This window comes from Amblyomma americanum, chromosome 7 (assembly GCF_052857255.1).
Source record: "Amblyomma americanum isolate KBUSLIRL-KWMA chromosome 7, ASM5285725v1, whole genome shotgun sequence".
Taxonomy (NCBI): Eukaryota; Metazoa; Arthropoda; class Arachnida; order Ixodida; family Ixodidae; genus Amblyomma; species Amblyomma americanum.
Window position 1 is genome coordinate 87522271 of NC_135503.1, and position 23196 is coordinate 87545466.

General features: G+C 45.8%; 1 protein-coding gene across 1 annotated transcript; it reads right to left on the reverse strand.

Moving 5' to 3' along the window:
- Nucleotides 1-3126: 3126 nt before the first annotated feature.
- Nucleotides 3127-4408, reverse strand: LOC144097913 (uncharacterized). The gene is made up of 2 exons (XM_077630515.1): nucleotides 3935-4408; nucleotides 3127-3454 (listed from the first exon to the last, which is right to left on the reverse strand). Exons 1-2 carry the CDS (start codon nucleotides 4406-4408, stop codon nucleotides 3188-3190), a joined length of 741 nt encoding a protein of 246 aa, XP_077486641.1. The 3' UTR covers nucleotides 3127-3187.
- Nucleotides 4409-23196: the final 18788 nt, after the last annotated feature.

A 23196-nucleotide genomic window follows, 5' to 3' on the forward strand; every position in this document is an offset into this window, starting at 1 on the left:
TTGAGATCATGTCCGCCAAAGTTTTGTTTAGTCGTTCCGTTAATCCATTTGTCTGAGGGTGATACGCTGTTGTTGTGCGATGCTCGGTATGGCTGAGAGTTAAGGTGTCCCGCAGTAGCCGAGCTGTAAACGCCTTTCCTCGGTCAGTAATGATGGTCGACGGTGCACCGTGTCTGAGCACAATGTCGTTCATAAAGAATCGAGAAACTTCGCCGGCAGTACCTCGGGCAAGGGCCTTCGTTTCGGCATAGCGTGTTAAGTAGCCTGTGGCGACTACGATCTACTTGTGTCCGTTCGAGGATAAAGGAAATGGGCCTAAAAGGTCCATGGCCACTTGCTCGAAGGGTGTGAGGGGTGGTTCAATAACTTGCAACATACCGGATGTCTTGAGCGTCGGTTTTTTTCGCCGCTGGCATTGTCGACAAGTCTGTACGTAACGTCTAACGCTCGGAGAAAGATGTGGCCAGTAATAGTTCTGCCGGACTCGGTTTAGGGTGCGTGTAAAGCCAAGATGCCCTGAAGTTGGTTCGTCGTGGCAGGCCAGGAGGATTTCGTGCTTTAGATCAGCCGGTATGACTAGCAGGTATGTTTTCGCACTCGACGTAGAATTCTTCTTATAAAGCACCCCATTGCGGAGGCAATACGACGACAACCCCCGAGCAAGATACCGGGATATTGTAGGATGCCCACCTTCAAGATGGTCAATAATCAGTCGCAGCTCGTCGTCGGCACGCTGTTTGGAGGCGAGATCGGACGTAGTGACTGCTCCGAGTAAGCTATCGTCGTCGGTGGCATCTGACGAAGGAGGGCCGACGGGCGCGCGGGACAGGCTATCAGCATCGGTGTGCTTCCGGCCAGACTTATAAATAACATCGAAATCGAACTCCTGCAGGCGCAATGCCCAACGTGCTAAGCGGCCACAAGGATCCTTTAAGTTTTTCAGCCAACACCAGGAGTGATGGTCAGTGATGACACGAAACGGTCGGCCATAAAGGTACGGGCGGAACTTGGCAGCGGCCCATACTACCGCCAAACATTCTTTTTCAGTGGTGGAATAGTTACACTCTGCACGGGAAAGTGCACGGCTGGCGTAGGCAATTACTTTCTCGACCCCGTCTTGGTGCTGAACTAGAACGGCACCAAGGCCGACGTTGCTCGCATCCGTGTGTAACTCTGTGTCGGAATCATCGTCGAAATGTGCCAGGATCGGGGGTGACTGGAGCCGGCGTCGTAACTCGTCGAAAGCCATCTGCTGCTCGGCGCCCCAGGAAAATGATGCGTCATCTCGAGTTAGGAGAGTCAGAGGGCTGGCCATCTGTGCAAAGTGTTTGATAAAGCGACGATAATGGAGCACAGCCCCAAAAACCGTCGGACTGCTTTTTTGTGGGCGGGGACGGGAAAGGCAGCAACGGCAGCAAGTTTCTCAGGGTCAGCTCGGATGCCATCAGCACTCACGATGTGCCCAAGAAACTTCAATTCGGGGAACCCGAAGTGGCACTTTTGAGGCTTGAGAGAAAGGTTGGCAGACCGGACAGCTTGGAGAACAGTTCTCAGGCGGCGCAGGTGTTCTGTGAACGTCGGTGAAAAAATTATCACGTCGTCGAGATAAACAAGGCATGTCTGCCACTTAAGACCTGTGATCACAGTGTCCATCATCCGCTGGAAGGTGGCAGGAGCACAGCAGAGCCCGAATGGGAGGACGCGGAATTCATAGAGCCCATCTGGTGTTACGAAGGCAGTTTTTTCACGGTCCCTCTCATCAACTTCAATTTGCCAATAACCACTCCTGAGGTCAATGGAGGAGAAGTACTTGGCTCGGCGAAGTCGGTCGAGAGAGTCGTCAATCCGTGGCAGCGGATAGACGTCCTTCTTTGTCATACTGTTAAGTTTCCGATAGCCAACGCAGAAACGAAGTGTTCCGTCTTTCTTTTTAACGTGGACTACAGGAGACGACCATGGGCTGCTTGAAGGTTGAATGACGCCATCGGCGAGCATCTCCTTGACTTGCTGTTGGATAGCGTCTCTCTCCCGAGGAGACACACGATAGGGCTGCTGATGGATGGGTCGAGTGTCTTCATGCGTGATAATCCGGTGTTTAATGACCGACGTTTGCTGCACTTTAGATGAAGACGTGAAGCACACACGAAACTCCTGCAATAGATCTTGGAGTTGCCTCTTTTCAACGGAGGAAAGGCTAGAATTGATGTCGACAGCGTGTACGGCATCATCCGGTTGCTAGGCGTAGCTTCCTCTGAAGCAAAACTTTCGGCGACTTCGTGCAGATGGTCGACGTAAGCGATGACAGTGCCACGGAACAGATGTCGATGTTCATCGGAGAAATTGGTGACAAGCACCTCCGTCTCTCTTCCACGAAGGAAACAAAGACCTTTTGCCACAGAAACTCCCAAGGCGAGTGAGAGGGAGACATTAGGCTCAACAACCCGGAGGCCGTGATGTGGCTCCTCACAAGTAACTCTGGCGAGGATGCTGGCACGTGGTGGCACTGTGAGGCTATCATCGGCGACTCGCAGCGTGGAGTGGGACCCGCGGTACTCATGCCTTTCAGTGGCCAGTTTGGCGGAAAACGTCACCAAGCGGTTCGGTAGATCATTAGTGGCACCGTGCTCACGAAGGAAGTCGATGCCAAGAATAACATCACGAGAGCATTCGCGTAGAACAAGAAAAGTCGCAACAAATGTGCAGCCTCGCACCGTAACCCGGGCTGTACACATACCCAGTGGTGCAACCACATGTCCGCCTGCCGTCCGTATGTCTGGTCCGTTCCATGGCGTCACCACCTTTTTCAGTGTCCTTGTAAGCCGCCCGCTAAGGATAGAATAATCGGCTCCCGTATCAACTAAAGCGCTGACCTCCTCCGTGTCGACGATAATAGGGATGTCCAAGGAGACCCGGCCAAGACCAGGGCCTGTCGACGTCGGTTCGGAGTGTAGTGAGCGGTGTGGCGGCGGAAGCTGGACGGCGGTTGGGTGGTCGGCGTCGGGACAATTTAAGCGACACGGCGGTGATAACTGGTCGGCGATGCGGACGACGTCGGGGCGATCTGGTCTGTGCGGCGAAAACTGGACAGGAATCCGGCGTTCGACGTCGGGGCGAATCGAGCGGTGCGGCGGTGGAAGCTTTACGGCGAATCGGTGTGCGGCGGCCTCGCCCCCAAAGGTCGCCGGAGCTAGTTTTCCCGATGAGGGCTCGAGGAACCATGGCGTCCAGCGGTATACCGTGGCCCAGAAGGCGAAGAGCGACGAGGCGAAGGCGAGCGCGACTCGCGACGAGGAGAATGTGGCAGACTACGCTGGCGGGTGACGTACTCGGCGATGTCCTGAGGCCGCTGACCAGGCCGTGGACGAGGGCTGTCGGGGGAAAATCCTCTAAGGCCCATCTGACGATAAGGGCACTGCCGGTAGAGGTGACCTGCTTCGCCACAGTGGTAGCAGAGAGGGCGGTTATCTGGAGCGCGCCAGAGATCATTCTTCCGGGGCGCCTGGCGCCGATCTGCCCAAAGAGGCAGCGGTTCCGCAGCGTGCACAGTGACCTGAGGTTGCGTGTAAGGCGAAGAGGTAGGTAGCAGGGCTGGGCGGCGTGTGACATCAGCATAAGTCATCCGCTTGGTGGGGCCCGGGAGTGGTGGTGGAACGACTGTACTTGTCGGTGGCGTGAGTGCGTTCTGGACCTCCTCACGGATGATGCTGGCCAGGTAAGCTGCACCAGGAGTAAATGATCCACAAAGTTGCTGGAGCTCCTCGCGAACAACGGTGCGAATGAGGTCGTGAAGGGAGCTCATATCTTGCCCGGGATTGTAGTCGGTTCGGTCAGACGGCGGTAGTGTGGAGATGAAATTCAGCGGCCGACCGTACTGGCTGCATCGCTTCTGTAGCAGTTCCTCCATGGTCACAGCTTCAGCCAGAAACGCCGCGACTGTGGTGGGCGGGTTCCGCACGAGGCCGGAAAAAAGCTGTTCTTTGACGCCGTGCATCAGGTGCCGCACCTTCTTGTCCTCACTCATGGACGGGTCGGCGCGATGGCAAAGGCGCGTGACGTCTTCAACGTACATTGCGACTCCTTCGTTCTGACGCTGAACTCGAGAGGTTAGGGCACGCTCGGCATTCTCTCGGCGGTCACTGTTGGCGTACGTACCGAGGAGCTGGCTTCGGAAGGCCGGCCACGTAGAGAATGTGGCCTCGCGGTTCTCGAACCATGTCCGAGCAGCGTCTTCAAGGCTGAAGTAGACGTTCCGCATTTTCGCAGCGTCGTCCCAGCCGTTAAACGTCGCGACCCTTTCGTAGTGAGCTAGCCAGTCCTCGGCGTCTTCAAACTGTTCACCGTGAAATGGTTTAGGGGTGCGTGGGGTCTGAAGGATGAGACAGGACGAAGGGATGAAAGGGACAGTCATGGTACGGGCGGGCGGTGTCGTTGCCACAGCAAGGGTCTCTTCGTCAAGAGCGAAGGCCTCGGGGGGCAAGCCTCGGAGCCGTCGGCTGGTACGATGAACAGGAGTGGTCACGAGAGGCGGCCGCGTAGGATCGTCCGCAGGAGAAGGGATCATCGATGGCACCTCCACCAGTGTCACTACTGAAGTCACAGGGAAGGTACACGTTGCCGAGGACCAGAGAATAAGGTCGGCTTGCCGTTCCGATCACAGAGTCACAGAGACCAGCACCAGCGCGCCGCTCGTGCCCACTACAACCGCTTCGTTGTCGTCGGCACCAAACAAGGCTGTCGCGCGGCGCTAGGCACGTGGCAATATGCTGTGTTTTTTAGTATGTGCTTTAAGCTTCGAGAAACCAATTACCACGATGTCTAGTGCTAAAGATACTACTTAATATACCATCATCTTTCATGTACGCCTGGTAATTTATTTGCAAGGTCTACTTTTAATGAGGAGTCAAAAGATCCACTAAAGGTATAACGGCGAATGCACGTACAACGCAGTTTACTTTATTGCTCCTGTGACACCTTATGTCGCAAGAAAGAGGTTGCCAAAATTTATTATTTTTAAACCAGGCAATAACACCTTTTAACTGCATTGTTGCATCAGGTGGTGAGTTGAAAAAATAAAAACTGAATTTCTCACCGGACGTGTCACGGACCTAGGCTTCTGTTTGTCAACGTACTCGTTTGTTTCACCAATGAGTACGATTTGACTACGATTGCGACTGAATCTATTCAGACACAATCTACAGAAATTAGCTACTCTGCCTTAGGATGCATTGGGCGATAATGTAGGCGACATAGATAATAGAGAGTAGTGTAGTTCTGCATGATAGCAGAGCCAAGGTTAAGTACTCTAGCGTACCGCCAGCAACTTATCCACGAGATAGTTTTAGTAAAGTGTTCTGGAAACGTTAACCGCATTGTACTTTACACGAAAGAGAGAGGGCCTTTTAAAATGGTCGCCACTGCTGTTACTTTGCCAGAATATTTCTGTTAGTTTTTACAGTATGTAATAGAGTAATGCTTAGTTCGGCCAGTAATATATGCAAGCAGTGCATCGGCGATTAACACTGTTAACTAAGAAGCATGAACACAATGGGGTCACCTAATTCAGTAAATGCTAGCAAAAAACCGCCCAGCAAGAATACTTTTTTTAATATGACTTTTGATGCTGGAAATACTTTAGTAAATTTCATCTAAATTCCCGTGTTAAATTGTGGGAGTACATAACAGATCGTGACAAGGTCCGAAACCTATTTCTGTTACTTGCCAGTAATTGTGCTGTTCAGAGCAGACACAGACAGTTCCAGCGCTGCTGTATGAATTTAATCTAAATTCCCGTGTTAAATTGTGGGAGTACATAACAGATCGTGACAAGGTCCGAAACCTATTTCTGTTACTTGCCAGTAATTGTGCTGTTCAGAGCAGACACAGGCAGTTCCAGCGCTGCTGTATGACCTATTAGTCCTCGGTGCGCCAGAACTGAGAGCGTCGCACACAATCTGGGTGGAATAACGGCTTGCTCTTTATCGCTGAGGAAAGGGCAGCCAGCGAGAGGCGCCACGACTAGTTACCGTTACTAAAGGCGCCGACCAGAACCGCACCGACTACTTATTCGGCTGGGGTGGTGGGCTCTCGTTTCGAAGGACGGCGCCATCTTTTGTCGCTAATGGCGCAAAAGCCGTGACGGTAACCTCTGAAAGTTGCCTGCGTACGTTAAAGCTATTTCGTTGTTAGCGTTGTCCGCATGCGCACTATAGACCCTCTATTCCTTTAAGCAAGCAACCACGCAACGCCCGCCTGACTAAAACTTTCTAATGATAATCGCCGTCTGAATTAATTACGTGTTTCAAATAACCTTCGGGGAAAAATTGGAGAGGACACTTAAGCTCCGGCTAAAGGGTTCGACGCGATAGTGTAGTGTGTAATGCTTTCTATTATGAGCAGATTGAGAACATATTTTTTTCATTTTTCTTCAATTGTTTCATTTTATTAACCAACTACAGACTCTAAATTTTCTTAATTAACTTCATCAAGCATTGACTTTTCATTCTGAGCATTTTGACACCTATGAACCCCTTTTTTGCATTTGTCATTTCATTCATTAATGAATTCATCAATTAGTTGCTATGATTTCAATAACTGTTCATCGCCTATCACACACCAATCGATTATCAATCACTAGAAACAAAAATTGTCACGATACGATTTTTTTACACAGCCCCCCATAATTGCCCTACGCGCGGTGCTGACTGCTACTACGCTGACGGCTTTTCGACCGACCAAGCTATATACACTATCGCGTAAAAACGTAGAGCGCTGAGACACTAACGCTGCTGGCGAGCTTAATGACTACTTTGTTAAAAGGGAAAATTATACTGCGGGGCATCACTAAGCAATGTTATCTGGGGAAGCTCGATAACTACTGGCATCAGGAAGCCACTACGAGGCTGCCCCTATCAAAGGCCGCTTGACATCTGCTGTAGCCGTTAACTGACGACTTGCAGCGCTGAAACCCGTCGTTCCAAGCTTTCGGCCGCTAATGGTCAAACTACGCTGCCAGAGCGCAGTAGATATCAAAGTAACTGAACGGTCATCTTTGTGTGCCCGCCAGAGCAGCTCTGTTTGAGGCAGCTCGATCGTCACACCACACCCGAGCTTATCGATTGACAAGACCCCTGAGCGAAAGCGAATGCATGATGGGAAGAAATTCGCCCACTATGCCATATACAGCTAGCGCTATAAATCTGGTAAAATACCAAATGGACAGAGTGTCACGCACTCTCAGTCAAACTGTTCGCTGGATTTTACCGCGATTATACAGGAGATTTGAAATAGCTGTATTAGGAAGTGCTGGGCATGAGATTTAATTTAGAATACTTTTGGAGCTGGCGATTAAGTTCTTGAGTTGATTTGCTATGGATCTAGGCCGAGATTAAAAGAGCGTGATTTAGGAACTAAACACTCAAAGGAGTGCAGTCGGAATAAAAATAAATATAACAAAAATTGTCTGGAACGGAACAACTGTTTACGGAAGGCAACCAGCTATTGGAAATGCTAAAGGATTGCATCTCAGGAGCAAGACAGTGAAATACTTTGGAAGATGCCAACTGAGTGGAGGGCACATGGGGACACTCTCTAGTTATAAATATTACCACGGTAATATCTCTAAACAGGAAACCATTATGTTGTTCTTCTCAGTACTCTCCTAGAGTTGCAATAAAGTTGAGGTTCAGTAAGAGGTGTGAAAGAGTTGGGGACAACGGAGCGGGACATGCAAAATATAATGATACCGGTGCAGTGGACACAGGCACCGAGATGCACATGATCGGCACGAGTTAAAGGCATTCTCTGTTAAACGTTTAAGCGTATGTATACACAGAGAAGGCATGCGATGCGGAGGACCAGTAGCCGATCTTAACATAGGATTCACGTCAGCAGATGCAGTTCCGGATTCAGGTAGCACAGGGCGGCTCCAACTGTTTCAGGGCAGGATTAATTCGCCTTAAAGGGGGGCACCATTTACCACCACTGGATGTAGCTTGTCTGATGATGATAATAATAACTTCCACGTTGATGATGTCGATGTCGCTGGCACAACTGTCAAAGCTTTAGCAAGTAGTTCCGGTGTCAGCAAAAAAAAGTCTAAAACAAATTCACCTATATTAGAATAAAGAGGGAGTAAGGTGTCCACTTAGCGCGCTACCTCTTAGAGACAGGGTATGCTGCGGAAGCCGTGGAGTAGATTTCCATCACTACAATTGCGGAATACTTCCGGTTGGCAACGGAAACCAATTTGTTGTTTAAGGCACAAGAGCTTCTAGCAGTTTCGAATATTTTGAGCCCAGGTTTCAATCTCCTTCATTTGTTAACACAAATACCTTCAATGCAGCGGCTAAAAACCACTTCCCATTGGTAACTGAGTCAAATAACTACGCTTTGCTGTTAGAATACGCCTACACTGCCAAGAATAAGAATTCTGTATGTTCACTGAACGAAATTTCTACCACGCGATAGGAACTACATACCCTGCCTCTAAAAAAAGGTGTGCTAGAAGACAGCTTACTCCCCGTTTAATTCCATACGGGCTGAGACTAGTGTAGACTGCAACTTGATGTTGGGCGGTCTCGCACGTGAAATTTCACAAACGTGGATAAGTTGATTGCTCTCAGCGCAGTAACAGTATTCATTCAGGAAGAATGTAAAAGGCGCTTTATGATGCATTAGAGGTGAGACAACGTTCCTCGCATAAGAATGCTGCCTCTACGAAAAAGGCTTTATATGTAAAAGCTCCTTATCCTATGAGTTTCATAAAATATTGTGTCCTCATCTTGCGCACATCGCTGCACCTTTGTTGAAATCTATTTTGTGCACGACTCAGTTCTGCCTCAACTGTCAAAAAAAAAATCCGGTTTTTTTCCTATCCTGGTGCTATCCAAGAAAGAAAAAAAACTAAGAATTTGGGTCCCAAACGTCACGCGGATAAATTGCGCTATTTGAGTAGACATTCTCCTTGCATTTAAAATGAAATTTTATATTTCCTTTGCATTTGTTTATTCCTAATTACTCCCGTTCGATTTCTGCTTAAATGACTTACTCATATTTGTTACGCTTTGTGGCCGTTGACATTGTGTGCAGTTGTTTACTTTGCATTTGAGTTACTTATAATTTTCCATCATCATTTCAAAGCTTCAGGCGTATAATACGAATAAGCTAGCAAATAATGAAATACCTCATGTACGTTTTGTTATTTCTAGCGCGGTAGATATGTGCATAAAATGTTGCATATATAAGATTGTTCTCTGAGAATTGTGCTCTTATATAACCTCCTCTGTGCAGTGTGGAACAAATAATGCAAATATAATAGTATGCGATTTTTCAAAATGGCATATTTCACAAGGCCGCTTGCTCCTGAAGACCGTGATTTCAAGCATTTTAATGCAGAGTAATTCTTCACATGCACATAACAGTATCTGTAACTCAACATGTATTTTCGACACGGTGGCATATGTTGAGTAAAATGCAATCTACGTTTGTGTTTGTAAAGAATCTATTAATGCCGCAGAATTCGAGGAGAACCACTTGTAATAGAACGTACGCGTTCAATTAGTTGAAATTCAAAATTTCGTTTTCAGCCTTTTAGTTTTCAAAATCTTTTTGCAGGTGGGCTTTTCAACGCTTTAAATGCATTTTTGGCTGCCACTCCATTCGAGCAATATGCGCGTCAAGTATTACCTCGTGGCCTATAGAAGCGTCATTATTTCATTAACGAGTTAGCGATAAGAGGGGAAATTGAAGAATTCAGGATATCTTTGCAGAATAGATATTCGGCTTTAAGTGCGAACGACGGCGTTAATGTTCAAGCAATTAAAGACATTCTCCAAGTGAACATTACGGAATGCGCCGTACGAGTAGGCTGTAGTTTGATTCGACATATATCGGCAGGCTACCTCAGGAGACAAAAGATCTCATTAATAGACGCCGAAGCATGAAGGCGTCTAACACTGCAGATAGAATGGAACTGGCAGAGCTGTCAAAGTTAATAAGAGCAAAGTAGCCGACCCTATTAATTTTTTATAGAGAATCGAGAATGTTCTAAATAATGGAGGTAGCCTAAACGCGCTGAAGAGGAAACTGGCCAGGCAAAAACCAGGTGTATTCATTAAGAGACGAAGTGCAATTCGGTACCTATATAGATCAGATAGTTAAAGTAAACGAAGCGTTCTCCACAAACCTATGCAGTAGTCAATGTAATCGATGTGTTGATGAAAGAAGCAGTAAAACACCACACCAACGTCCCGCCAGTAACGAAAGAAGGAATAAAGAAAGCCTTTGGAGCAATGGAAACGGGAAAAGCAGCTCGGGAGGATTAGGTAACAGCAGATCTGTTGAAAGGCGGAGGGGAGACGGTGGTAGAAAAACTGGCCACCCTGTAAATGCAATGCCCTATCACCTCGACCGCGCCAGAAGCTTGAAGGAACATTAACATCGTCTTAATCTATAAGAAAGCAGACGTCAAGGACTTGAAAAATTGCAGACTGATCAGCTTACTGCCCCTTGTCTACGAGATATTTACTAATCTACTCGCTAATACAGTCAGTAAAAGCATCGACTTCAATCAAACCAAATGATCAGGCAGATTTTTGTAACAACCTATTTTGATGGCCGCCATCTTGGATTGAAAAAACCGAAACTATGCCACCATTTCGTCTCCTGATGTCATACTCACCTAGTTTCACTTCTATCCACCATATTGGACCGTGACGTTATCATTGACACGTGCCATTTGTTTCTACAATAATACTGTATATCACGATACAAGTCTCAATGCGAGATGCGCTGTTTTCTAGTTGCAGCCACAGATGGCGCTTTAATCTCAGGGTGGTAGGAGACCTCACGAAGTCTCTAAACGTGATGAGTATTTGCTGCCACAGACGGCGCTGCGATGAAGGGTGTAGCAGATCCCACGAAATCTCGAAACGTGATGAGTAAGAGCTAACGCTCTTAAACGTCCAACCGTAGATAAGGGCAGAACAGCGAGCTATAGAAAGACAAATGATAGGTGTAACGTTAACAGCCAGGAAGAAGGCAGAGTGAGTCAGGGATAAAACTAGTCAAAGTCAAGAGGAAGAACTCGGTTTCGGCAGGGCATGTAAGGCGAAGGCAAGATAACCGATGGTTCATAATGGTAACAGACTGATTTCCAAGGGAAAAGAAGCGTATCAGGGATGGCAGAAAGTAAGGTACGCGGATGAGATTAAGAAGGTTGTGGGGACAGGGTGGCCGCAGGTGGCAAAGAGTAGGGTTGATTGGAGGAATATGGGAGAGGCCTTTGTCCTGAAGAGGGCGTAGTCAGGCTTATGATCATTATACGACTTTATTTTATACTTTTAGGACGGCGAAAGTGTCGCTGTATTTCGCTCCTAACACTTTTTTCACTTACTGTTAGGTCGCTAGCACTCACGTGCAGTACGACGCGGATGGTTCATCGCGCCTATATAACGAATTTCACGCAGTTTCATACTTGTGCAGATGGGATTAGTGGTCTCGCGCAGCCTTATTTAGTAGTGTTGTTATCTTTTTTTCATGTTGCAGGCAATTCTTCTGGTACATGTTTACGCCGACTATTTGTGTGCTGTTCCAACTGGGTCGCGCTGGACAAGTGCTGACAATGCGGCTTCTCCCCTGGGATCCATCAGCTCGCAGGGGGATGCCACCGCGCTGTGGAAGCGATCGATGCGAAGGCGACAAGAATCTCGACTTTCCAAGCGAGCAAGCCGGACGTCCTCGTCCGTAGGCGGACGATCGCAGATCAGCCGGAATCACTCACTACTGACAAACAAGTCGCCTAGTCGAAGCTCTATTGAAAGCCTTCCAGCTTGTCTTGAGCACTGGTTTCAGTCGAATGTTCATAGGCAAGACACCGCCGATGGTTTTTCAGCTGAAGCAGCAGCACAGCACGAAGGTACATATGAAGGCATTGTCTTCCCCACAGAGCTTCGTGACAGATATAGTGTATCAGAAGGCAATAAGGACAGTCAGTGTTCACGAGTGGATAATCAAAACGCTGTGCACTTCTCTGGCATGAAGACAGCAGTGTGCCGTGGCCAGCCTTTTAAAGATGGCAGTTCTGACAGCCTGCAGGGGCCAGAAAAACGCGAAGAGTTCATCAAAAGCGCTGTCAGCAGAAAATTCTCTTCGCCATTTTTACCGGAATCCGGTTTGAGCGGAGGTGCAGCAGAATTTCACGAGGGGAAAACAAACGCAAAACGAAAGAACCAGCAGGGCATGCTTCTAAGATGTGACGGCGCTGATATCCACAAGGCTGATAGTACCTTAGCCGTTACCAGTTTTCAATACCACCAGGATCTGCCCGTGCAAAAGACATCCACCAAACAATCTTCGAGCAGCAAGACTACAGTGCCCCAGGTACAGACTCATGTTAACAGCACTGAACAACAAACACAATTGTCGCCACCAGCACAGCACCGACAGGATGCATCTCAATCCACAGAAAACGCCAGGGGGTGCTCTGTGAAGGACACCAACATTAGAACTGCTAAAGCCGTCCCAGCGTTGGCCTCACAGTGGCAGGAACCTCTAACGCTTGAAGATGGTCGTGATCCGAAAGGCACTTCAGCCGGGAAGATTGGAAATGAGAAAATAGTCTTTGGTTCTGCAGACTTCAAGCTCGGGGCTAGTCAATTTAAGAGTCCCCTTCAAAACCGCCCTTTGGCTGCAGCAGAGCGTTGGCAAGAAACCAATGTTTCCACTGGCACCTGTAGTCAGATCAGCCAGCATAAACGTGCTATTATAGATAGGGACAACACCTATCAAGCTTCACTTTTAGATCAAAATATGCCCATTTTCCATACAGGAGCCCAAGCCGCAACTGTCAAGGAGAACGCATTGCAAGAGGGGCAAAACTTGAGCAGCGTCCTTGCTGAGGAGGCAGATTGTGTAGAAGAACCTTGGAGCGATTTCCCAAAATTATCAATGAGCGGCCCAGTACCTGTAATAGAGAAGCGAGAGGCGTCTGAAGGTATCACCAATAATAATGTGCCACTACAGGCAATACAGTCTGCAGCCACCTCGACGGACGCTAACCAGACAATTACATTGGATATTGAAGACAAAGTGGAGAAAAATTCGCGCCAGATCAAGTAGAGTCGTAAAGCTGGTGACGCCAGGGGGCATACACAACAAGAGTACCAACACGGGCAATGAGCACTTCACGAATGCGTAAGGTACAAGGGTACCGGTGCATTAAATAGGAAGTGTGCCCACTGAAGAGCAGGTGGTAATCAGTAATGAGGTGATGTCTACTTCGCACAAATTAATTTTAGTCTTATTAGAACTGAAACTTTATCGTCAGGTTTAGAGCTTCATAGTGTATCTAGCCCGCATTTTTGAAAGTGAACTTTTATATTATTCGAATGCTAACAAGCACTCTATTTGTTGAAGACAGAACACTAAGTGAAGGAGGAAAGCAAGAAGCTTAGTACTCAATTTTTGCAGTTCACAGTAAGCGCTTCAGGAATAGTTAAACATGAAAGCACAGTCCTAATATTTCATAAAACTAACTTTTTGTATTCACTCTGCATGCAGGGCTTGTGTAGCTGCCTGACAGTTGAAGATTCACATGTTGACGGCACAGCTTTACGTGCTGTTTTATTCGTCCATGTGTAATGCTACCACGCATGTTTTGTATTTCATTGTTTATAAATTATTCTCAGGATTCTATGGCATGTCCGTGCAGTGATTTATATTTTTATTCTTGAGGCTTATTCTTGCAACTTTCACCTGCCTTTATTATTTTGTAGAATGCTAAAGAACATTTGTTGACTTGTTTCCCAATGCTAATATCAGTGCGCGTATAATGAAGTCTGACGTTGATCTCCTGACGTTTTTGCCCTTCGGGCACAGTAATAGCTCTTTGGTACAGGTGGTTTATTTGGCTGCACTCAGATTCGTTACCCCTTATTTAACTAATGAAGAATGTCGGCATACTCAAGCTGGTATTCCTCGAAATTGTTTTGTGCTTTAATACTTGTTTTCGATTGTTGATCGAGAAAAATAATGTTAATGACTAAAATCCGCCATCTTTGAAATAATCGTCAAAATTTTCGCCCAAACGCTGAAATACTGCATTATAACTGCGAATCTATTGCCGCCAGCTCTTCCGATTCACATTAATCGGGAACTTGTGGAAGGCAATGGAGAACGGGTTAGAACCGCGGAAACGCTTCCACAGGTGAACATAAAACAACCCTTACAACTCTGAGCAGTCTGCATTCTGTAGCCCAGTCTTGCTTGAACCTGAAGGCCAAAGAAAAATATTAGACTTGAGCTATTCTCACAAGGCGAGAAAGTCAACTACCTTTTTTAGATGTAGTGTGTTACAGCGAGGGCAGCTAATAACTGTAATAAATAAGTTTTTAAGGGTGTTGAGACTGATTTTCGTGGGATTCTAAGGAAACCAGGTAAATCATGCTATCTACTAAACCTAATAAAAATATTCTATTAGCTTCTTGCATGATGCTAACGCATCTAAATGAGCTGGTCAATGACAACAACCCAGATGCGTTTTTCTATCGCTTTTAAATGACCAGGGAGGGTGAGAGAGACAAAAGTGTACGTTGCCGCTGTCGACTCGTTAGGGCAACTTTACAGAGAAACTGAAGAGGTTTTAGTTTACTCACTCAGTCAAGTATAGTGCGCTCCGTGGATGCGATATTTCGGGTCAAATTTAGGATGCCTATTAAGCAGGTCTTGTGAGCGCCACGCAGCGCAAGCTGTCGATCCCTTGAACGGCGCAATTGCTATGCGGCCGACAGTCTAAGAGTCGTTGGCTCAGACCTGGGTACCAGCGACATGAATACTAATGTATATCTAAGCGGCCACAAACGTAAATGCGAACTTTTATGCTGTGGAAAGGGTCTAATTTTTCCTCTCTACTGAGCGGCCCGTTCGTTCAGCGGCTTGATGTTTAGGCGGCCCACCGGCGTATTTCAGTGCGAGAGCACTCATGCGATCGTCAGAGCCGAACAGAAATCTTGCTTGTGCATCATGCTTGAGCCTCGTTGCCATAGCAACTGCGACGCCAAGCAGCAAGAACTTGACCCGGGCCATCCCCGTAATTTGTCCTTGGCAGAGATGCTCGAAAATCGATGAGGATGTAAAAAACAACACAGCGACGACAGACACGAACGAAGAAAGAAGGACAAGCGCTGACTAACAGCTAAGGTTTATTGGGAAAAGAACACAGGTATTAATACACTCCGAAAACTACCAGGATACATGCTTCTCCGAAAACACTTCTAATAATGGGAATCGAGATACTTAATCTCACAATCATGAAAAAGCACCGAAGCTGTGCTTACACATGTTTCACCATTCACTTCCATGTTTCAAGTTCCCGTGTTAATTTTTCCCCATGCCTACAAATAACCTTCGTCTCATGGAAAAGAGGTGTGCGCATTTTCTTATCGGGGGAACCCGGGATATTATTTAGGGGCAATCTCTGATATGAAGCGCAAGGTTGGACGACGGAGGGCCTTTAACGAGGTATTATGCTGACGTAGACGGGTGTTCACGCAATTTCTCCTTTTGCCGGTGTATACTTGCCACAAGAAAATGTCATAAACTACCCTTTCAGCACATGGCGTGAACTTATTTTGGTGGTTAATTTTGCAGGCTGTACTACCGGTTGTTTTCTGTTTTTTAGCCTTTGCTTTCCTATCTACTGTTACTAGGCTGATACCATATCTGGCGCCTACATTCTTTAATTTATGAGACCAAAGATGAACATATAGTATACCTGCATGCCTATTCGTGTCAGACGGCTCAGATGGATGCAATTCTTGAAAAATTTTAGTTTCCTCAGGATTTTGTTGCACGCAAGCAAGATTCCCTCTTCCGAAAAGGCTGCCGATTGTAATGTACTAACCTGCTGACTAAAACTATTTGCCATTGCATGTACACAAGATTTTTAAAGTGCTGATCCTAAACATGCAATGCCTATACCACATTTAACTAACTTAGAATGGGCTGAGTGATCACTAAGCAAGAGCTTCTTTTAGCGCTGCTGAAAAGACCAGCAGACGTGATCACGGCTCAGGACCAATCTTAACTCTAAAAACTGTAGCTCGTTGTTTTCCAGGACCTCGAAGGTAAATTTTAAACATTGTCCGCAAATATCAAAGACCGTGAGTATTAATTCTACATGGCCCATGAAATTGGTAGGCTCAAAAATTAAATAATCATCAACATACCTAAACACCTGTTATACGCAATCTCCGATTTTATCGCCCTGTCAATATGACACAGAAACCTATTACCTAGCTCCGGTGCTACTTTCAAGCCTATGCGCACCCCAGCGTTTTGAGCAAACAGTTTACCTTCCCACTGAGCAAAAGTCGATTGCAGGTAAAGCGTCACAAGTTCTAAAAACGACTCCCCAGATACCATACCACCGACTCCATAAAAACGACTACACAATCCGAAATAAATGTCTTCATCACTGTCAATATTTGTGCTTTTTTAGCACACTGCAGGAGCTTATGCTGAAGTAGGGAGTAAAACAAATCCTGCACATCGATGCTGAACATTCCACTCGAACCCAAGTTACAGCGTTGCTAATAACAATGGCGACAGAATTCGAAACAAGAAACTGATCACCAGTCACAAGACGGATAAGCTTTTGCAAAAAGCTTGATATCGAATGTTGCCAGGTGTTACGGTCTGTAACTATACATCGGAAATGAATTTGGGGTTTATGCATTTTCATAGAGAAGAAAATATCGACAATTTTTCTGCGAACTACTAATAGAGCGCTGAAGCCCTACCAAATTCATTTCCCCCAGTAACCGCATTGCTTCAGTGTTTTGTCTATTGCTGTTAATACGAACTTGCTTGAGGTTTTTTGCGATAGAGTTCCCGGCTCTTTCACTGAACAGGTTTTCTGGGACAAGAGCAAAATGCCCTTCTTTATCCAATACCAGCCACTGTAAGTCCTCTGATGAGATAAAGTTCACCAGGGCAGCAATACTCAACCCCTTCAGTGCTGTTCTCAGCCCCGAAAAAACTTGGAAAAATATGTGCCATGTAGATAGGAAAACAAAGGCTAAAAAACAGAAAACAACCGGTAGTACAGCCGGTAAGACAAACCACCAAAATAAGTTCACGCCATGTGCTGAGAGGGTAGTCTATGACATTGAGTTTTGTTGTGGCAAGAAATACATCGGCCGAACGGGAAATTGTGTGAACACCCGTCTACGTCAGCATAATACCTCGTTAAAAGGCTCCCCATCGTCAAACATTCCGCTACGTATCAGAGATTACGCCCTGAATATTATCCCGGGTTCCCCCGATAAGAAAATGTGCACATCTCTTTTCCATGAAACGGAAGTTATTTGCAGGCATGGGGAAAAATTAACAAGGGAACTGTGTGAGGCATATCACATCCACGTGAATAGTGACACATGTGTAAGCACAGCTTCGGTGCTTCTTCATGATTGTAAGATTAAGTATCTCGATAACCATGATTAGATGTGTTTTCAAAGAAGCATGCATCGTGTTTGTTTTTTGGAGTGTATTAATACCTGTGTTTTTTTTCCAATAAACCTCAGTTGTTAGTCAGCGCTTGTCCTTCTTTCTTCGTTCGTGTCTGTCGTCGCTGCGCTGTTTTTTACCTCTTCAATCATGTACCAACTAGCTCAGTTATCAGTTCTCCAAAATCGATATTCCAACGATAATTGACCGTGCCCTTCACGATGTCTACCTCCAAATTTGGCCCGGGTAATTTCCAAAAATTTGAGCAGGGCGATCCGCAACATTTCACCTTGGATGATTAAGACCAAAATCGATGTGCAAACATAATTGAGCGTGCCCAGTACAATGGCGACCTTCATATTTGACCCTGGTCATTTGCAAAAATTTGTTCCACGCCTCCCCAGAAAAAAAAAATTTTCTTCACAGCTTTGAGATTTGCGCTATCTCAGTACTATGGTGTCGCCTATGGCATCACAATTTACGTAGTCGCGCTTTCGCGCGTCACACATCGGTTCAAGCGGAGTTAAATGTTTTTTTCAAGAACCAATAAACATATTTTCCTCCATTTCCCCGACCTCCCACGGCCAAGTATCGCTGTTTACAAACACACCACATACACTTATGAACGCACAATATCAATGACATCAAACGTGTCAATGAACAGAAGTGAGATTTGAACCCAGGGCCATATGGTGAGAAGGGAGTCCACTTACCGCTGGACCACAAACCGACACGTCGAAGAGGTGTCGTTATTGGGTTTAAATATGTGCTCTGGGGCCAAACAACACGAACATGTGAAATTTAAATGTACCAACACCTTTGGCGCGCTGGCACGCATTTGATACCATGACTCCTAAGACATTACATACCGCGCGTCAGGCTCCATGCATCAGAACATTGGATTGTATAAACCTGCTAGTTAATGAGGACCGCTCGCTTTTCGACAAGCTAGTCTGCTAATCACCCCATACCGGTCAACTATATTCCCCTGTCGATTTCCCCGATGCATTGCGAAGCACAAATAAAATGAAATATTGGGTCACACTTACTGCATATTTCTCCATCAAGCTCCCATAAGAACGCGGATCATTTTTGTGTGGAGTCGCTACAACCGAATTTCGCCTCAGTACAGCGCGCGACACTCTCCAAATCTTGTATTTTTAGATGAGCGATAGTCAGTAGAACTAAAGTGTGCTCACTTTAATAAAACTGCTAATTCAAATACTATAGCGATGAAATAAACGGCAATATTAATATATCACAAGCGTCGTGTGACGTCGTGGGGAGTGGCCGTTTTCTTCGATATATTTGGCAGACCATGTGCATTCCGGAACGAAAATATTTATTGACGCCTTCATTTAGAAAAGTGACTGCACCAACGTTGGCGTTCTTGGTTTTTAGTGCATCTAGCGCCGTCAGTAATGCTGCATTCATGCTCTCGTTAAACCAGCATTTAAACCTCTCTTCGTTTTTTCAGTGTGCGTTGCAGAACTCAAGCTCTAAATTTGCGTGCACCGATCGTGGACATTTCTGTTAGGTCTTCAGCGCGTACTCAAAGGTATCTCAGTGGCGGCGGCGTTCTACTGTTCAGCAAGAGTTAAACTGATCTGGTACAGACGCCATGCAGAAATTTCGATTAAGGCACAAGAAAAAAGTACACATCTTCAGGCTTTAGTAGCGTAAAAAGAGAGCAAGTGGTCGTAACAATTTCTAGCCCTCTAATATGCACGAATGTGTTTAAAATTTAGGTCATACATGGCAGGCCTATGGTAAATGTTCACGACCATCGTGACAGATAACGCGTGATTCAGAACTGGCCTGGAAGAAGACATGCATTTTCTCCTTAACCTCAAATAGACAATATTTGGAATGCCACTCACAGTTAACATCGGCAGCCAACAAATCTTTCCAGCATCCTAGAGACAAATGGCCTTTCAAGCTCTACGTGCTGCAGTAATGTGCAGGTATACGTTGGCTGCACAAGGTTGGCTGCACACCAACGTGCAGCCCGCCGTATATACAAAATGACGCATATATAGCATGGCATGCTTGTATGTTCTGATGCTGTTATAGTTCGCTCTATATTCTTACCGCTAATGTTTCACATTTCATTGATCCCAAAGCTAAAAACTGGACTCTGTATTCATTGAAATTGCCGCCTTAAGAAGGCAGTGCCATTCAGCCATATAAACACATTTCGCACTCTTTACTAAATGAAACACAGGACTCGTTCAGACACATAAGCGTTGGTTAAAAATATGCTTCAATATGCGGTCACGTGTAATTCGTTAAGAAAACCCGTCAGTGTCTGAACACTTACTTTTTGTGAAACTGTTTAATTACTTTTGGACATTTTCGGGGTGCACTCATAACAAAATTTGTTTAATGCGGTATTTGTCCTTTAATCTTGGTAGTAAGAACGTGTACTGCAAAATCTCAGAGAACGCTGCATAGAGTTTAAAGAAAAGTATTTCTGGTGTCGCAGGTGTATGTACACGTATAGAAGTGCAGTTGATGAATCGGAGGAAATGCAGGCTTCAATAAATCAATACAGTGAGTGCATTATAGAGGTGGCTTCAGGAAATGCCACAATTTATTTCATGTGATGCATGGAACAAACGTGAAAATGGACAGGATTTTAGAACGCGCTTTTAATATGTGAAATGCATAAAAACAAAAAAACACCAAACAAAAATCAAGGGGACCATTCAATAACGCAGTTCAACTGGCTAGAGAGTCATGGTGAATATACTAATATTAAAAAAGGGAGAAAAAAAGGTCGCCACCGTCTAGAAGACGTTGAAGTTACGAGCGTTTGCTGTTTGGTTTACTGGAATTGATATGAATGATATTAAAGAGAGGTACATCCATGTCCTGCTTCAAACACGTTGTGGTAGTGAACGTATCAGCAAAACGAGCGCATCTAAGTGGAGGTCCCGAGGGAGACGGCTCATTACGGAAGGATGGATGGAACATAAGGTCGTCCCCTTTGAAACAGGGTGGATTGCCACCACGCTCGACTACGCGTGTACGCATGCCGCCTAGGGGAGCGATCAACTCCAAGCGCCATCGCACAAGGAAATTACAATGCACATCTACCCACTGTCGAGTTACACTCCCTCAAGATACGTCTCAATCGGAATTTTCTTCATTTGGGGCGTCAAGGTAGGCCTAGAATTCGGTTTTCCGTGCGATATAGTAAAGCTTCAGTTAGTAGTTGCATGTATAAAATGTTTACCTATTATTTAATTGTAGGGGTGCGGGGGGAAGGGATGGGTGGGCACAACTAATTTTAATGACCACCATCTTGGATTCGAGAAACCGGAACTATGCCGCAATTTCGTCCCCTGACGTCATACTGGGTAGATAATGGGTGAACGGGATGGGAGGGCACGACCAATTTTAATGGCCGCCATACTGGATTCGAGAAACCGAAATTATGTCGCCTTTTTGTCCCCTGACGTCGTACTCGCATAGTTCCACCTCTCACCACCACATTGTACCGTGACGTCATCATTGACAGGCGCAAGGTGGATGTTTCTACAATGCTATTGTAGATAGCGCTACAAGTCTCAATGCGAGATGTGATGTTTGCAGTTTCTGGAACAGATGGCGCTGTGATCCCAAGGTGGTAGCAGACCCCACGAAATCTCGAAACGTGATGAGTAGTTGCTGCCACAGATGGCACTGTGATCTCAGGGTGCCGTAGGGAGGCTAGCTTTGGGAGCACGTGGCAATACAACAAATCTGGCGGTACATGGGGATATAGGATGGGCGTTGTTCGAGAGCAGAGAAGCTAGCAGTATAAGATAGCATTTCAGGAGCGATTGAGAAAAATGAATGAAAAGCAGTGGGCTAGGAAAGTTTTCAGATACCTGTACATAAGGAATGTTAACACGAAATGGAGAAAGCGAACTAGAAAATTGATAAGCAAATATCTGGACAGTAGTATGGGGGCAAATCAGCAATTATTGGATAAAAAAAGGTTAAAGAAACACAGGGAGCTTTGTGCAAAACTGGGATGCTGACGAAATCGGCACTGGGAACATACAGGATCTTTAAGCAGGAAATTGTCAAAGAAAATATCTATGATAATTGTAGGGGAAGCTCTTTGTTGGATGAAACCAGGACGGGAGTTTTCTGTACTAAGACATATAGAGTCAGGTACCGCGAGATAGACACGTTGTGCGGTGCTCTTGGAGAGGAGGAGGAAACGGTTGAACACTTGAAACTTTTTTGTAAAGGGCTTCGTTCTGCAGTAGAAAGGAACGGGGCTTAATTATTCAAAGCATTGGGGTTTAAGGACAGTGAAGGAAAGGAAGATTTTAAGATGGTAAAAGTAACCAAGCGAAGGTTATCTGATTGGTGGCTAAAATCAAGAGAGGAGTAAAAATTCACAAGCCATGGCTAGGTGGCTTGAACCACCGCCCAATTTAAAGGGTTCAGCCTCATCCATCCATCCGTCCATCCATGCATCCATCCATCCATCCATCCATCTGTCCGTCCCCCACAACCCCACGAAATCTCGAAACGTGATGAGTAAGAGCTAACCCTCTTAAAATAATTAGGGAAAAAACATATCAGAAGCTTGATGAAGCACGGCAGCACACTTTAATAAAGGTATCTTGGCATCAAAGCTTGAGATGCTACATATCATATATGCAGCACAATAAATTTAAGCCCTACCCAGGTTTTGTATACAAGCTGCAGTGATATCTCGAACCGCACGTACGTGATGAAATAAATATTCGAGGCATATCCTCTTCCTAAACAAGCACGCTCCATATAGCCGAAAGGTTATTGGCTAATCTACGGCGACCACATAAACACAAGCAGAACAACAGTACTGTCAAATATGGTGACATTTTTAGTTATAAATCAAAACTCCGGCCACTTGTTTTTTTCACACCATTAGTCTTGAGTGTGCCTCTATGCTCGCATCTTCTATCAGTGAAAAAACTTCCATATATAGCAAAAAAATCATCAGTGTGTATGTAGGCATTAAATGTGCCCTGCGACGTCAGCAGATCGCTGCTCCTACGATCTGCACCAAGAAGTGAATTAGTTGTTCCTTCAAGACGTTGCCCACCAGGAGCGTCAGGCGCATTTGATGCTGGTATTTCTGCAGTTTGAAAACGTGAAATACAAATAAGCACAATTAAGTCTCCAGAGCAGCAGAGTTTCGTCATGACCACACAACTGACATTAAGAAACTGGTATCTCTTAAACTGTAACTTTAGCTATGTGTTCGCATCAGATATATTTTGGCACGAAACAAAAAAAAATGCGTTGCGTGAAGAAAACTGGCAGGTACTTCACCCTCTGAAGGGCTAATACGCGACGACAGCTTTACAACATCCTGGCTACCGTTTTCGGCTTACTGCGCTCGCTCCAGAGCTCACCTGAAGCATGCGAACACAGTTGGTACATACCCGAAACCGCTGACCGCTCGACCCAAATGTCCCATGACAAAACATTTCCATGTCCAAGACATTCATCTTTGCTCAAAAGGTGAATGCCGCAGTCCTTGATGCTGACAGAATACGACGCAGTTTAAACCCATACAAAGCCTCTCCTAGCGCAGCGCCGTGAAGGATAAAAGTCACGTAAACATCATTATTAAATAACTCCCTATTTCCAGGTATGGATCAGGTGGCGACTGAAATTTCGTTTACTACAGCTCCTTCAGAGGCC

Bases quoted from the DNA above. Each gene is read 5' to 3' on its own strand.
- LOC144097913 (XM_077630515.1), bottom strand. From the start codon at position 4,408: ATGACTGTCCCTTTCATCCCTTCGTCCTGTCTCATCCTTCAGACCCCA. The intron at 3,455-3,934 runs GTCGCGGCGTTT...GATAACCGCCCT, and splicing joins TGCGGAACCCGCCCACCACA to CTCTGCTACCACTGTGGCGA.